Below are 15,600 nucleotides of genomic sequence, written 5' to 3'. Positions count from 1 at the left end.
TTTTTTTGTGGTTTTTAATTTTATTTTGAGATTTCATAGTACTTCATTTTTTTTTTATATAATTTTTATGAAGTCATTTACAAAAACAAACCTACTCGTAACTCTCGAACTTATAAAATTATATTTTTTAATGCTGTACATAAGAGAATAAAATCTACTATCTATAACATTTTCTCCAAAAATTACCTTATTAGCAGTTAAAACAATTAAGCACGCTACTTCTTCATAATTACACTTTTTTCTAAAACTGAAATATAATTAGATTTGTCATGCATAATATAAATTACATAGCTGTAACGTTCCAACGTAATATATATAAAAATGTTTTATATTAATGTTGTGTTAAGTTTACAATGGAGAATAGCACCGCAATAATCTATAATGTCCATCATTAAGTACTTATATACGACGACGTCCGAGAAAGTGTTTTACAGAAGTCATCAGTGTTGTTCACTCTAAATGGAGATAAAATTTACATAAAAAATTTAAATTATGTAATGTTTTATGTTTATTACAACGATTTTATCTAGTTTCGTAATGTTTGTTTCAAAAGAAAAACGTTTTAAGTGAAGTAAGGCGATGATGATTTTAAGTATTTTATGTTTTAAGTGATTGATGTTTGTGAACTAGATAAGACCTCTGTTAGCTGTTCAATTGAAAGGCAATAATGGTTGAAAATTGTTTTTTCTAGGCTGACTATTTGGGGTTTTTACATTTTGTTATCCATGAATAATATAAATATACAAAAGCAGTCAAATGTGACTAGGATTCCCTCACCTAGGGTTTTGTATCAATTTTAGATTTACAACTTATGGTCAGATCAATGGGGTAATAGAATTTATAAAAGTTGATATTTTGGAGGCCTTTCTTCTTTCTAAAGTTTCATTTTCGTAGGTAAACGGAAAATAATCCTATAAGTTTTGCGATCGTAGAACAGGATATTTGTTGTTAATTTCAGCTTGATAACTTCACGCGATCTTGAGATAAATAGTCTTGAGATGCAGATAAACTGCCAAAAAGTGATTCTATAATGGTTCCGTTATTTTCATTTGAGATACGTAACCCTAAAAATAGATAGGAATTGCTTTTAACGTATTTCGTCATTATGCTACCTAAATGAACAGACAATGTCTTGAATCCGATATCAGAGTAAAATTAAAAAGGTCGGAAAGAAAAAAAAAAAAAATAACCCAGCAATTATAGTCTGGGTACTAGGTAGGGCAACTTTCTCATGGGAAAATTATGTATAAGGCGCTCGTTGTAAATTTAGTTTGTTAATTTTCACGCCGTAAAATAACCAGTAGTTCGCATAAAAGCAGCGTGGTGACGTACCACTTATAACAACAGTCTGTTAATATGTGAGTTGGGAGTATTTATTTTGCAAGTACATGAATGAATATTACTAGAACGTCTTTTTTGTAGTTAAGATTTTAAAACTCTATTTGTGTGTTAATATTCATCTAACCAGAGGAATATATAGCCTAAAGCCCCAGGGCTCCCGACCGATTAAACTAGCAATTTGTAATAGGTAAAAAGTCTAATATGTTGATGCTGAATACATAGGAACTCCCTTGGTTCTTCAAGATTCGTGGCATTACTTAACTTCGTTTTATCTCCACCCCATATTCTTAAAATGAAAATATCTTTCACTAGTGAATTTGAAGTTTAATTAATTTTAAAATTTGTAAGTAAGTCCGGATTAAAAACTAGTATAACAATAAAGCTAAGAAGAACATCTAACTAGTTTATTACGTGAGCGAGAAACCTGGTGCGGCATTCGTATTTATTTAGTAGAATGTGATTCAGATTCCGAGTGATAGTAAAAGTGGTCAGCCTCGTGTAATACGAGTAAAACAAACGCATCTTTGTCGTATTTTTTCTGTTTTAATGATTCCGTAATAAAAATTGTGAGTTATGCAGTTATAACGTAATTTTATTATTAAATCCCAATCTTGTAAAAACTTTTGGTTAATATATATTACAGCAGGGTAGGCAGAGGGAACCTAGTGTTAAGACACTCCATTCCCCACGTTCCCCATTTCTGCTGAATTCTGGAAGCATTGTGTGTTGAGTGACATGATGAGAACTCAGAGAGGCAGAAGATATGGAAATATAAAGTAGTTGGTTGATATAATTAATTAAACACATTCTTCTCAATGACATAGTTAATGAATTATGAACGTAGAAGCTTCAAATACGCAAGCTTGAAGTCATTTTGTATATAAAATTAGTCTAGTTTATATAAAAATAGCTACATCTTTTAACATTTTAAGAATTGATCGTAAATCATTTTAGCGTTTTGAAATCATATGAGGTTATCGGCATAAAAAATAAATCAAGGAGAGTGTGATAGCTATTATGAATTTCATATTTAATTTTAATAGTTGCTCTACAACTAAGGCTAAATGATGATGTCTTAACTATTGTTTCCAAATTTTACATTAACATTAATTAAGTTTATTATTCTTATTGAATTATTATATATACGTTTGTGTTTATTAACAAGCGTTTTTTGACAAAATACGGCGTTTAGTTTCGATATTGAACCCGTAATGTCTCGAAACTTCGGTAGAAAGTGGGGAAGTATAATATTTTTAGAGGTTGTGACTAGCTAAAATATTATATGCTCATATTTTACATGACCAATCAAAGTTTCTTTATATTTTTTAATATAAGCTATTATTATTGTAGATTATAGAAATTTATTGCTAAACAAAAAGAGAAGAAGCAGCAAAAGCATGTCACTATTGTAAAGAAATAAAAAATAAAATAAGTTACATCAAACCGACCGCAATGGAAAGTCGGTCAAAGATTTTTTTTTAATACCCACTACAAAAATTAGCTGTATTCGACTATTTAAGTTAAACGTCTGTACACTCATTTTATTATGTCACAAGTTTGTTGATGACTAAATTGCTCGTAATAAGTAAGCGCCTTACATAAACTTTGCAAATATGAAAATAAAAGAAAATCTGATTAAATTTTACCATTTCCATAGATAATTAAAAATCAATATTATTTAAAATATTAAATTTAATTATTTAATATTTTAAATAATATTGATTTACACAACAGTTTAATTATTTCATTAAGTATTATAATATAATATTGTTTTCCAATATTACAAAATCACTATAGAAAGTAGATTTGATATGTGATAGGTCTTCCTATTTCCGGAACACTATCACATAGTCTCTATGACTCATCTTATTATATGGTTTGTTCATTACATTTTATATATGCATAATAATATTATTATTTATGTCTGGAAGTATAAGTATGTATTTTTAAATACAGCCAGCGTAAATCACCTTCCCGCTGTGTCCCGCACACAGCAGGGTAGGCAGAGAGAACCTAGTGTTAAGAGACTCTGTTCCCTTTCTGCCGAATTCTAGAGGCATTGCTTGATGAGTGACAGAATTCAACGCCGCGCTTTACCCCGACAGCAGAGCGAAGAAATGGAAATATAAATTTAAATAAATATTACATCCCCTCGAGTGGGATCGAACCCACAACCAGTCGGTTTTACTGTCACATTTTGTGCTCCTGCGCCACGTCTGGTCTAAATATATTAAGTTCTCGTTATAATTAATAGTTTAGATAATAAAGTTGTATTTTCATTAATCTTACTTGGTAATTATGTCTATATAATATGCATAAACTCATACATTAGTACGTTTTTTAAGATGTCAATTTTCATAGAAACCGGATTTCCTTGGAAAGTGGTATGTCACCGCTTTCCTAATAATATTTAAATTATGATTATGTCACAAATTATAAGCAATTGGTGAAACAATGTAAATCAACATAATTATGTTTGATAACTTAATATAAGCTTATTTATAGAAATATATTTATATATTCATTTATAAGTTTGTACGTTGTACTAATACTACGTAACTGTATTAGTATTAATTCGCGTAAACTTTCTTATCCTACGTGCTTATCAAATGTTATTTCAGTTTTATATATGGGCTTATGAGTTAACTTGACCAAAATATATATATCTAAAGTGATTAATTATTTTAATATTCTACAGAAAAGTCAGCAAATTTAGTAGAAGCTCTTCCTACGTTAATAACATGAGAAAATCTTAACATTTAATTATATGTTTAGTTATACTCTACTAACTGTTGTATTACATATGCAAATTAATAAGAAATACATAAGACTTTTCATTGTTCACTTTCTTCCTTATGGCCCAACTTCCTGGCGCCGAGTCAAGATGAATCATGCTTTAGTTTCTTTTATAAGTTCTCTAATAAAAACAAACCTAAATTCACTCTGGTTTACGTGATTCAGTTATAAAAGTAAGTCATCTTTTTTGTGGTATTTTTTCAATACCACTTACTTACTTAATTTTATTGAGTACTCGAATATTTTTATCTGAAAATATTATTATTTCAATACTAATATCAAAAGCTTTTATTGCATCAGATGCCATTAATAGTATAAAAAAATCTGCTTCACTCTGTATCCAGCACACAGCACAGCAGAGACAGAGGGAACTTAGTGTTCAGACATTCAGTACACACAGACAGTTTGCCTCAACACCAGAGCGAAGAAATTAAAATATAAGCTTAAATAAATATTTCATTTCCTCGAGTGGGCATCGAACCCAGAACACGAGTTGCGCTACTTTATATGAGAAAAACTGTTTTCTAAAATACGCCTAATTTTCCAAATCGTTGACTGTGCCATCAAAACCAATTTACAAGCCTTTAGTTACCTTGACAATGAAAAGACCATACAGTTACTTGAGATTAAAACTCGTATACGTGATACAATACAACATTCCAGAAGTAAATAGCACATATGTGATTGAGTATTTGAATTATAAAAAGTTATACTATTACATTTTGAGACCAGTCGTGACGCAGCGTGACTACAAACGTGACTGGTTGCAGGTTCGATCTCCACTCGGAGAAATAAAATATTTATTTAAATTTATATTTCTGTTTCTTCCTTCAGGTGTCGAGCCTCCAGAATTCGGCAGAAAGTGGGGAACGGAGTGTTACACTAGGTTTCCTCTGTCTACCCTGCTGTGTGCGGGATACATCGTGAAGCTGATATAATAAGATTTAATTTTAGTATATTTTATCTGGTTCGCCAAAATGATCGACAAAAGTAATAGGTTTTGACAATCAGCATGCAATACCATTAAACGGGTTACGAACATCGAAATCTTGTTAATATTTGGACGATCTTTGATTCCATTATCAACTTGAAATGGGAGAAAGTAATAAGAGAAGATAAAAAAAGCTAATCGCTGTATTGTTATGATTATTTTATACTTGTAATTTTGAGTCCAGTTGTATCGATAAGTAGGCTCGTTATATAAGTAACTAGCGGCCCGCTCACGGTTACACCCGCGTGAACTATGTTATTATTAATTTCTGTCTCCATGACTACGTCCTAGTGACGTCTATGCAAAATTTGACACTCCTAGCATTTGTAGTAACGAAGTTTCATACAAACTTTCGACCCCAAAAACAACCCCTTAGAACTCGAATATTGCAAATTCCCGTCTTAGCGAGCACCTACGTCCTATAAGTAACTCCTATGCAAAATTTGAGATTCCTAGCACTTATAGTTTCTGAGATTTCGTGATGAGTGAGTGACCTTTCGATTTTATATATATAGATAACTTACATTTTTTATATTCCTTTTTTTTGTAGGCCGTCGTGGTGCAGGGGCACCAGGGTGTGACTTTAACGCGACGGTTGTGTAGTCCCCACTCGGGAGTATGAATTATTATTTATTAATATTTTCACCAATGTTTCGAAAAATTCGAAGGAAAATGGGGAACGGAGTGTCTTAACACTAGGTTCCCTTTGGCTACACTGCTAAGTGTGGGATACTGATTTTACTCTTTTTATAATGTGGCTATATTTTGTAGCTCATTTATAAGAAGGTGTGATAAAAATGTTTTAAAATCTAGGACAGGTCAGGTTTTTTAAGAAATGGGAGAATCTTTTGTTTCGATTAAATAACGGTGTACGTTACAATAAAATACGTTGTTGGAATTTGATTAATGGATAACAATAGACTTATGTAATAAACCCATTGTTTGTATAAATTTAGGTTATTTAATGGACAATGACTGAGGTAAATGGGCACAAAGTGTGACTGTAAACACGACAGGTTGTGAGTTCGATTCCCATTCGAGGAAATGGAATATTTAATACTATTGCATTTATTCGCTCTGGTGTCGAGGCAAACCGTGGCGTAGAGATTCGCCACTCAATACGCAATACCTCCAGAAGCACAAAATGGAAAACGGAGTGTCTTTACACTACTATATTAGTACTGTGTGCGGGATACAACGTGACACTAAAAAGAACGAATGGAATGTTTTGCTATGAATTGCATGTAAGAAATAACAAGTCAGTGAGGTGTAAATATATTTTGATTTAAAATTGTTCCTACGTAATTAACATATAATTTATATTTTTTTAGTAAATATATTGTATATTTTTTTAGTAAGTAATTATATTTTTTTATCCTGAAAAAAGATTTCTAGTATTTTACTAAAGATATCTTGTATCTCCTAAAATATATTCTTGTACTCTACACATAATATCTCTTAGTTTTACCAAATATCTCGGTAGCAAATGATGAAGTAACGTTATTTCTCGTTTCTTCTTTTTTTACTTCCTTCTATTTAAAATTCGATAATGTTATATCTAGTAAATAAGAACCAAAAGAATCGTGCCTTAGAATATAATATTTATTTTTATTGTTATTGAAATGGCTATTGGGCTATTGAAACGTTTTATTGTATAATATTATACCGGCTATTATATTAAACTTTACTTTTTTATTTATTCTATTACATTATTACTCGTAATCATTATTAATATTATAACTTCCTAAATGTATTTTTTTATAATTGTAACCTACTAACGCCTTATAAAGCTTTAATTGAAAAAAATACCATATTATTCTATATGTCAAGTAAAAATATTTTATAGATATTTTTGATTTACGAATTTGTCTCTCCGCATTTCTTATATAGTTAGAGAAAATTAGTTTTTTATAATAGCTTAGTATAAATATTTAAAACATTAATATAAAATAATAAAAATATGTTATATAAGTTTAGTATATAAGCTTCAAAATAGCGATTACTTTGCAACCCACGCTGTGTGATGTCAGCATTCACGAGAATGAAAGTGCATGCGCATCTTAAGAATTCTGGGCACATCCTCCGCGTATCTGAAGATCTACTTAAGTGTTTATCGAGCTGATTTTAAATTTTAATACGACAGAAGAGAGAGAGCCAATGAACTTTAAATAAGATTAGGAAAATTGATTACGCTATGTAAAGTACCTATGCGGCCAGTCGTGACGCAGGAGACAAACATGTGACTGTAACGGGACGATTGTGGGTTCGGGCTCAGAGGATTTAATAAATATTTTCATTTCTTCGCTCTGGCACCAAGGCAAAATACCTCAATAAATTGGCAGAAAGTAGGGAACGGAGTGTTTTACCATTAGGTTCCCTCTGCCTACTCAGCAATAAGCGGGATACAGCGTGAAGCAAAAAAAAGACATTTAAATTACCTATATATAAACACGTGAAAAATGTTAAAATCGATTATATTGCCAAGTTTCAGGCCTAACCTTAGATCTCCAGCAACACTCCAGTCACGACGCGCACAACACCATCAATAAGTGCATCTAACCGTGATCAAATGACGTAATACTTCCGCCCGGTATTACCTCACGTCTGGGCTCGGAAGCCCGATGGCTCGCTCCCATTCTTTCAGTTGATTCAGTGAAAGGGTCCTCCGATACACTTTTACCCTTCCGAAGCGCCGGGTGCTTGCGTCTGGTCGCTCTCTTATAAATTCGGTGAAAATACAGAGACAACACATTACAAATTCGGCGGCTGTAGCAGTCGGCCGTCAGTGTTGTTAACGGCTTTGTGTTTCTCTTGTATATAGTGGTTTAGTTTCTACAATACATCGAAGTTTCTATAAGCATACAAAATGAAATTTACGGTGAGTGCGGGTTCAGTGCGAATATATATAATTGGAAATGTGTGCCAACAAAGGATTATATCTTCGAAATTAATGTTTTAATGACATACAAAAATAGTACAAATTTATACTTTATTTCAAATAATTTTGTAAATACTTGAACATTTTAAATTAAAGCTAAAAGCTAAAATTATTGTGGAAAATTTGAACAAATAATTTTATAAGTAGCCTATTTATTAAAAGAATTATTGGAAAATAATCGAATTCCTAAATACTTTCATATATTTAAAATTTATGTACAAAATTAATCATACATAAATAAATATATGTAGTTTTTTTTGTTTAAGTAAAAGCGGTAAAAGTGAAATTAAATTTATAATGGCTGGTATAATCTTAAACATTGCCATGCGGGTCGCCGTTTATACGTGTAGAAAACAAGTTTTTCGATTCCCAGAGTAATTTGCATTAACGAAAGTAAAATTGGATTTGAATAAAATTTCTAAATTTTATAAATAAAAAATATATAATTATTATATACAACTTATATATTCTATTTCTATCCACAGGTTATATTCGTAACTCTATTGAGTCTATCTACATCATGGGCTATAAAGGCAAAAAAAGAAGAGCTAAAAGATAAAAGGGAAGCTGCTTCTGGAAGTTATTTACCCCCACATGGCTCACCTAGTCATAGTTATCAAGGACCTGCCTTAAGTCAAGAAGATGCTAACGCTATAAGTATTGGTGCCGGATACAGTATTGGAGGCGCTAAACCTAGTTACAACTTCCAAGCTCAAGGTTCAGGTCAACCATCGTACCAAGTTCAATCAGAGGGTCTTCCAGCCAGTGGTCACGGTACCATTCAACTTGCACCTATCACTCTCCAACCGAGCCAAGGAGGTCTTATTTCTAATGACCTCTCTCAACTCATGAGTCAATTATCCCAAGGAATTAATTCTGGAGCTATTGCCATACCTTCATCTGGTCAAGGTGCCATTTATCAATTCGCTGGACAAAGCGGACACGGTGGCCAAGACTTGAGTGCACCTCAGTTTAGTTACGGAAGTCCTAAATTACAACAATATAGCTTAGGTGAACAGTCAAGTCAAGCCGGTCAAATAGTCCCCGCTTATGCGTTTGGAGCTAAAGGCCTCAGTAGCTACGGATCTACTGGACCTGTCCTATTTTCACCAGAATCTACCGCTAGCCAGCCTGCTTTGAACTATGCGGTCCCTGCTTCTGGTCATTCTTACGAAGGAGCTGCTCTTCCTCTAGGAGACTCAGGTCATTCTTATGCTGGACTTTCTTTGGGAGGTTCAGGTCATTCTTCTCTCAGTGGGTCATTAAAGTCTTTAGGTGGCTATGTTGCACCAGGTAAGTCTAGTTTCAAGCCTTCAACTTTCTTAGGTGCTTCTGCACAGAGCGAGGCAAGTCATAATTTATTAGGTCATTCTAATTCTTATGGAAGTCCATCTTTTGCTGCCTACCAGCCAGCTGGAGGTCATGGCGGAGTATCGCTGGGATCTTCTGGACATGCTTACAGTTTCCCTTCTTTGTCAGGTCTAAGTGCTGCTGGTAGTCCATCCAAACAGGTAGCATCTGCTTATTTACCATCTAAGGAAGGATATGGTTCTTTTGAATCTATTGCATCAGCTTTCTCTGCGAGTGGTCAAATGGGTCCACCTGGAACTACATACGGATCACCCTCAGCTTCTTACTCCGCAAGTAACATTCATGCAGCTTCAGCTCCCAGTCCTGCATATTATATATCATCAAACAAACATTCAGCACCTAGTTTTGGATCAGGAAGTTCATCCTACAGAGGTCCTTTATCTAGCCACAGTTCTTTTTCCTCAGGCCATAGTGCCATACCATCTGGTCCAAAATACAGTTTCGGTGGACACAGCAGCTCTCGCTTCGGGCCTCCTAAAGATGCACAGGGTTCATACAGTGAATCATCCTATAACACCATAAAATATAGCGAAGAGCTTAAGCCTAGATTTAATTAATCATAGAGTTTCATTCCTATTAAAAAAAACCTTAATGCGTACGTAACAAAAGAGGCTTAAAATACACTCTCAGTTGTGGTATTAACTATATGGACCAATTTCTAACTTTCCTTGAGTTCCATGTGTTAGATATGTGAAAGAGAGCTTTCTTTTTCACAGACGCACCGTAATTGTGACAGCGTGCTCATATAATGTAAGCATTTATAAAACAAGTTTAATGTAGATCGTAAATTACTGAGAGTAGTTGATGATTATTTGTTATGATATTACTGTGAATACGAAGTGAATTTGTGTAAATAATTTTTAGATATAAGATTGTTTATTTATTGTCTATAAATAGATTTACTGTTGTTGTTATTTTTTTTAAATAAAATGTTTGTAAAAAGTGTATAGTTTTTTTCTTTCCAAAGTATTTTTTATATATTAAACATTTAATTATTTGTCTTTATTACAATTACCTTTTTTTACTCAACTTGTAATGCCAATTATTTTAAATTCATCTACGTTGGATTTATTGTAACAACTATATACCAAGCTATAAATATTATCAAATATTTAAATTTTAATAACGAATGCTAATATTAAACCCATAATGCCAGTAATTTAAATAAAAACACTTAGTAAATTATACTTATCTACAATAAAAAGTGTATTTAAATTGAGTAAACAATCAAAGTGTTACGATTTATTCATGTCGTCCACGGTCGACGGCACATGTATCTCAGTGAATGCGCCCACTTCCGAACGCCGCCTTACATAATGAGCTTTTTTTTGGTGCTAGATAGTCTTTTTTATTTTCTTTAATGATTGAAATTAAATTTAAATAAGAAACAGCAACCGGAACTGCAATATAGAGCTGTTACAGCAAGATTAATGATTATACTTCTTATGTAATGTTTTAAGCGATTCTAGGATGTGAGTGGCTATTTAGAAGTCGTTGTTAAAGAAATGTTTAAATGCTGTAAAATTAAAATGCTTTTAGGAACTTGAATGTCTTTTCTGAAAAAACAACTTATTTATAATTAATTTAAAATTTGTTTTTGATTTGCATAGTTAGGTGGACTCTACACGCATTGATCTTTACAGACCCGCCGTCTTCGCTTCTCGTAGGTCAGAGCACAGAGTACATTCTAATATAAGATGCGTCAGATGATCAAAGGTTGACCACCTGCTAAATTCATAATTTTAACCACTGGCCGGGATCCGTCATCAGTCATTAAATTAATTATGACTAAATATTAGGTTTTGCAGCTAAAAATGTCTAATGATATGTTACAATTATTAAATACTACAAGAAATTGTGTATATTTTTATTTTATTCATGGATAGCTTATTTGGTTGAACGCTCCGATCTTGGAAACTACTTTTTTCAATTGAGAAAATATTTATGTATTATATAGTTCTTTTATCGAATGTATGATGTGCCAATTTCTGATTATTTCCAATGGACCACCGGAGTGAAACCTAATGTTAAAATAATTCTATAATCGTCATTATCAACAACATTAATACATCAACAGAGTAGTTTTTACATAAATATTTATATAGTAGTACCTACTTAAAAGCATTCTATACTTATAATATATGTAACTCGGTTAAAAAAATGTCTTACCATAAGGTAAGTATGTGTGTTGTCTGTGTAAGTAATATGAAATAATTATAGTACTAGTTTACATTTTTATATTAGAAGTCACTAATTATTCATAATATTTTAATTTCATACGAAAATAGCCTAATGTTTAATATTAATTATAAAATTTAATATGAATTATTACCTTTATAATCCCTTTTCGTTAGCCTATTTACATGCCATAAATAACACATTAATTTAGTATTTCTAATTTAAAAATAATTAATGATATTTTGAAAAATTTTACTTACTTTTATCGGACTTTGATAGCTCCATCTATACAGTGAACTGTAAACTACACGCTCAACAGTAGTCAATTGGAACTTACGTAATAATATAGTTTCAAAATCATAGATGACGTTTGTTATAAATATTTTAAGTAAATGCGAAAAGTGAAATAAAATGAATGTTATATTTACTTTCAATTTCCAACATATAATAACGAAAATAAAAATAGTTTCGTCAGAAGTGTGAGTTTGTTAGGAAAGTTATTTACTACCATTTATTGTATGCTTTGTGATCGTTGATGTCTTTTGTTCAAATATTGTTTTATTTAGCTTCTATGTCATTTTATATCCCTTTATATATTTTTCCATTTTGTCAAGAGATAATGTGCGCTTAGTTTATGAAATGTCTTTTAATATATACAGGTATTTTTGTAATTTAAGAATAATACTTAAAAATTCCAGGCAATATATTGGGCATTCAAAATCAAATAAAAAGAAAAATCTAGTTTACAGAAAAGTTTAAAAAGATAGAACAAAATGTGGCTGTAAATCCGACTGGTTGTAAATTTATGTTTCCATTTCTTTTTTTTGGTGTCGTGGCAAAGCGCGGCGTTATGCCACTCAACGCAATGCCCCCAGAATTCGTCTGAAAGTGGGGAACGGAGTGTCTTAACACTAGTTTCTCTCTGCCTGCCCTGCTGTGTGCGGAATACAGCGTAAAGCTGGAAAAAAAACTATTAACCTAAGTGATCAACCAATTATAAAAATAGTATAATATACTTGGAAATATAATGTTATCTGTTATCTGTGTGTGGCTTTGTAAATATAAGGTTCTTGCTATTAAAATGTTTTCCTTGCTATTTAAATTCTTATATAATGGCTTTACGTTATCATTAAAATGATTTGCCTATGTAACTTTACTACCTACTACTATTCTAGATATAATTGTTCAGATTAAGTTACGTGTTGAGGCCTCCTTGGCGCAGAACGCAAGGACTGTAACGCGACGGTTGTACGTTCGTTCCCCATTTTATGGAATGAATTATTATTTCTTATTATTTTCATTTCTTCACTCTGGCACCAGGGTAAAAAGCTCGGCTTTGAATTCCACCACTCAATACGCATTGCTTCGAAAAATTCGACGGAGAGTGGGGAATTGACTGTCTTAACATTAGGTTCCCTCTACCTGTATGCGAGATGCAGCGTGAAGCTGATTTTGATTTTGTCGTAATAAAAATAGTAATGCAATTTAATTAATTGTAACTTTTCTGTATCCATTTTTGTTAGGGCCGAATAATAATTTATTTTACCCTTTACTCATGAACCATAATTAGGAAACAATAAAATTATTATCATTAGACATGTCATTTTCAATAAGGTAAATATATAATGTTTAAACTGAAATCTTAAAAGAAAACGAAAGTGATAAAATGAGAAAGACGCTAAAATTTAATTGAGACACTTGTATTGTATATATAGTAGTTATAAATTACGTGTAAAGTAATTTAAGCTCATTGATGGCTAATGGAAGGTGTAGCTAATACGATCAGCGCGTTTCCGCAATAATGCAGGAAACTAACGCTCTCACAGAAACTGGATCTGTTACGATACAGGACAAAGACCTGACGATCACTTCCCTGTGTACTTCCATCTGGACCTAGAGGAAAGTTGCCTTTGCCGTTCATATAAATACTTGAACTTGATATTCAGAAACACTTTTCCAAGCACCTTGGTGAATAGAACACTTTTCCTTTCATCGAGAAATGTAATTAGACGCTATGGTGCATAAAGGACTTTTTGTGAGTATACAAAGAAACTGCTCTATTAGCATTACGTTACCTTTCATAATAATTGTTTGACTTCGCAATACATTAACGTATGGTCGAGTAACAAGGAGCTGATTGATGGTTTCGTACGCCCTTTCTGATATTGCTGTGATGGATTGTTGAACTCGTTATTCATTTCAGATGTTCGTAGCTTTCGCCGCGATCGTTATTGCCAGTGAAATTGAAGATGCTGAACAGAAGAAGAGGGGCGCGGGGAAAGCAAATGCTTTAAACGCAATACCGTCAGGAGCACAAAAGCCAGATTATAGCTATAATATTTACCCGCAAAACTCTAGCCCACAGAGTGGCCCCAGTCAACATTATCAGAATTCCGTATCAAACTTTTATCCTCTTCAATCTTCGAGTCAATATTATACATCTAGCAACACTGCTGATGCTTCAACTTCTCACTCTCCACAGCCATCCCATGGTGGTCAGTCACATTTTGTACCTATTAATTTCGTACCCAATCCTGGTTATCAAACAAAATATCAAATCGTGTCTCCGAAAGCTGGAAGCAACGTATTGACAGTCATACCATCTCCTGCAATCCAACCAGCACATATGTTACAATACACCAATCCATTTTATGCATCTAATTCAAATAATCACGTTGCTTCAGGTTCTTTGCTAGGACCTCTAGGTCACGGTCCTTTTAGTTTTGGTCCAAGCTTTCATCCTTTATCCCTGAGCGGTTCTTTTATAGGTCAACCATCGGCTATGGTAATGCTGTCTCAGCCTCACAGTCCAATATATAATAATTTGATATATCCGAGCACAGCTTCCAATTTATATAACTACTACCCTTCGAATTCTCAAGGACAAGCTAAATATGCTTATTCTCCTGGACCAGTACAGTCAATACCAGCACAAGCAAATGAATATGAAAAGGTACAAACATCTCAAAGTATATCTAAAGATGAAAATGGAGCTCTACAAAATGCTGATTATATATCCCCGTCAAACATTAATTCTGGATATAACGGACACAATTCTTATTCTAAAATTTAGTATTTAATATTGTTATGCTAACTTTTGCTGTAATTTTATAGTAGTTGAATTTGTTGTTGTGTTATTTAATGAATTTTGTTGTTGAATTATGTAATATTGTGTAAATAAATCATTGTTAATTTGACTGTATTGTTTCTTATGTGCCTATTTACTTTCTTTCTATATAAATTATATATTATTTTTTAATTTTATTAAAAAATATCTTGGCTATAACTATAGTAATAATATTAAATGATGATCTGCTTTTGCTTATAGAAAATATTATTGGGACAACAAACTTTAAGATGTTATGCATGTGTAATTTCGATAAAAATAAGAATCAAAATTTACGATGTTTATGATTATAGATAATAAATTAAAAATATGTTGCGTTTTAAGACATATTTTTTTTGTGGTAATTAATAGGTACATAACATGGGTTTTTCTCACAGCCTAAGTTATTACTTTATATGGTTTTCAAATGTGAACCACATTCCGAGTTAGTAGTTATCATGATTAGGCTTCTAAAATGTTAAGTTTTTTCTTAGTTTTCCGCTGTATCCCGCATATGAGAGCGGAGCGTTAAGATATTCCCGCTTTCTGCCCAATTTTCGAGACATTGATAATTGATTAAAAAAAAGATATTTTAATATTCAGAAAATATCTACGTCGTATATGTAGTATATCATTAAGTTAAAATATAAAGTAATACATGTTTTACTGATTATTTTGTCTTTGCCTAATTGAGCTCCATTTCATATCTTTCAAAAGTGGTAGTATAGTAGTCTCACTTTAGTAAAAACCAGTTGAAAGAAATACTAATTGACCTACTCATGTAAGTAAATATTAACTTTATTTTTAACACACTAATCTTTAAAGGTCAAACTTAATGGGCAATTTGTTAAATTAAGTTTGTAAAATAATTATATTTTA

The 15,600-nt window shown here is 32.1% G+C and overlaps 2 protein-coding genes across 2 annotated transcripts; both read left to right on the top strand.

Moving 5' to 3' along the window:
• The first annotated feature begins 7,710 nt into the window (after window positions 1-7,710).
• On the top strand, window positions 7,711-10,381 carry LOC146530968 (uncharacterized). The gene is made up of 2 exons (XM_085199551.1): window positions 7,711-8,006; window positions 8,552-10,381. Exons 1-2 carry the CDS (start codon window positions 7,995-7,997, stop codon window positions 9,992-9,994), a joined length of 1,455 nt encoding a protein of 484 aa, XP_085055677.1. The 5' UTR covers window positions 7,711-7,994; the 3' UTR covers window positions 9,995-10,381.
• A 3,437-nt stretch (window positions 10,382-13,818) lies between these two features.
• Window positions 13,819-14,812, top strand: LOC146530967 (uncharacterized). The gene has a single exon (XM_085199532.1). The coding sequence runs from the start codon at window positions 13,819-13,821 to the stop codon at window positions 14,686-14,688; it is 870 nt and encodes a 289-aa protein (XP_085055658.1). The 3' UTR covers window positions 14,689-14,812.
• The last annotated feature ends 788 nt before the right edge of the window (window positions 14,813-15,600 follow it).

Source organism: Heliconius melpomene, chromosome 16 (genome assembly GCF_056956725.1).
Source record: "Heliconius melpomene rosina isolate 202511_hmr_F chromosome 16, ASM5695672v1, whole genome shotgun sequence".
Lineage (NCBI taxonomy): Eukaryota > Metazoa > Arthropoda > Insecta > Lepidoptera > Nymphalidae > Heliconius > Heliconius melpomene.
The sequence above is the reverse complement of the archived record's forward strand: the minus strand, read 5'-3'. Positions and strand labels throughout refer to the sequence as shown.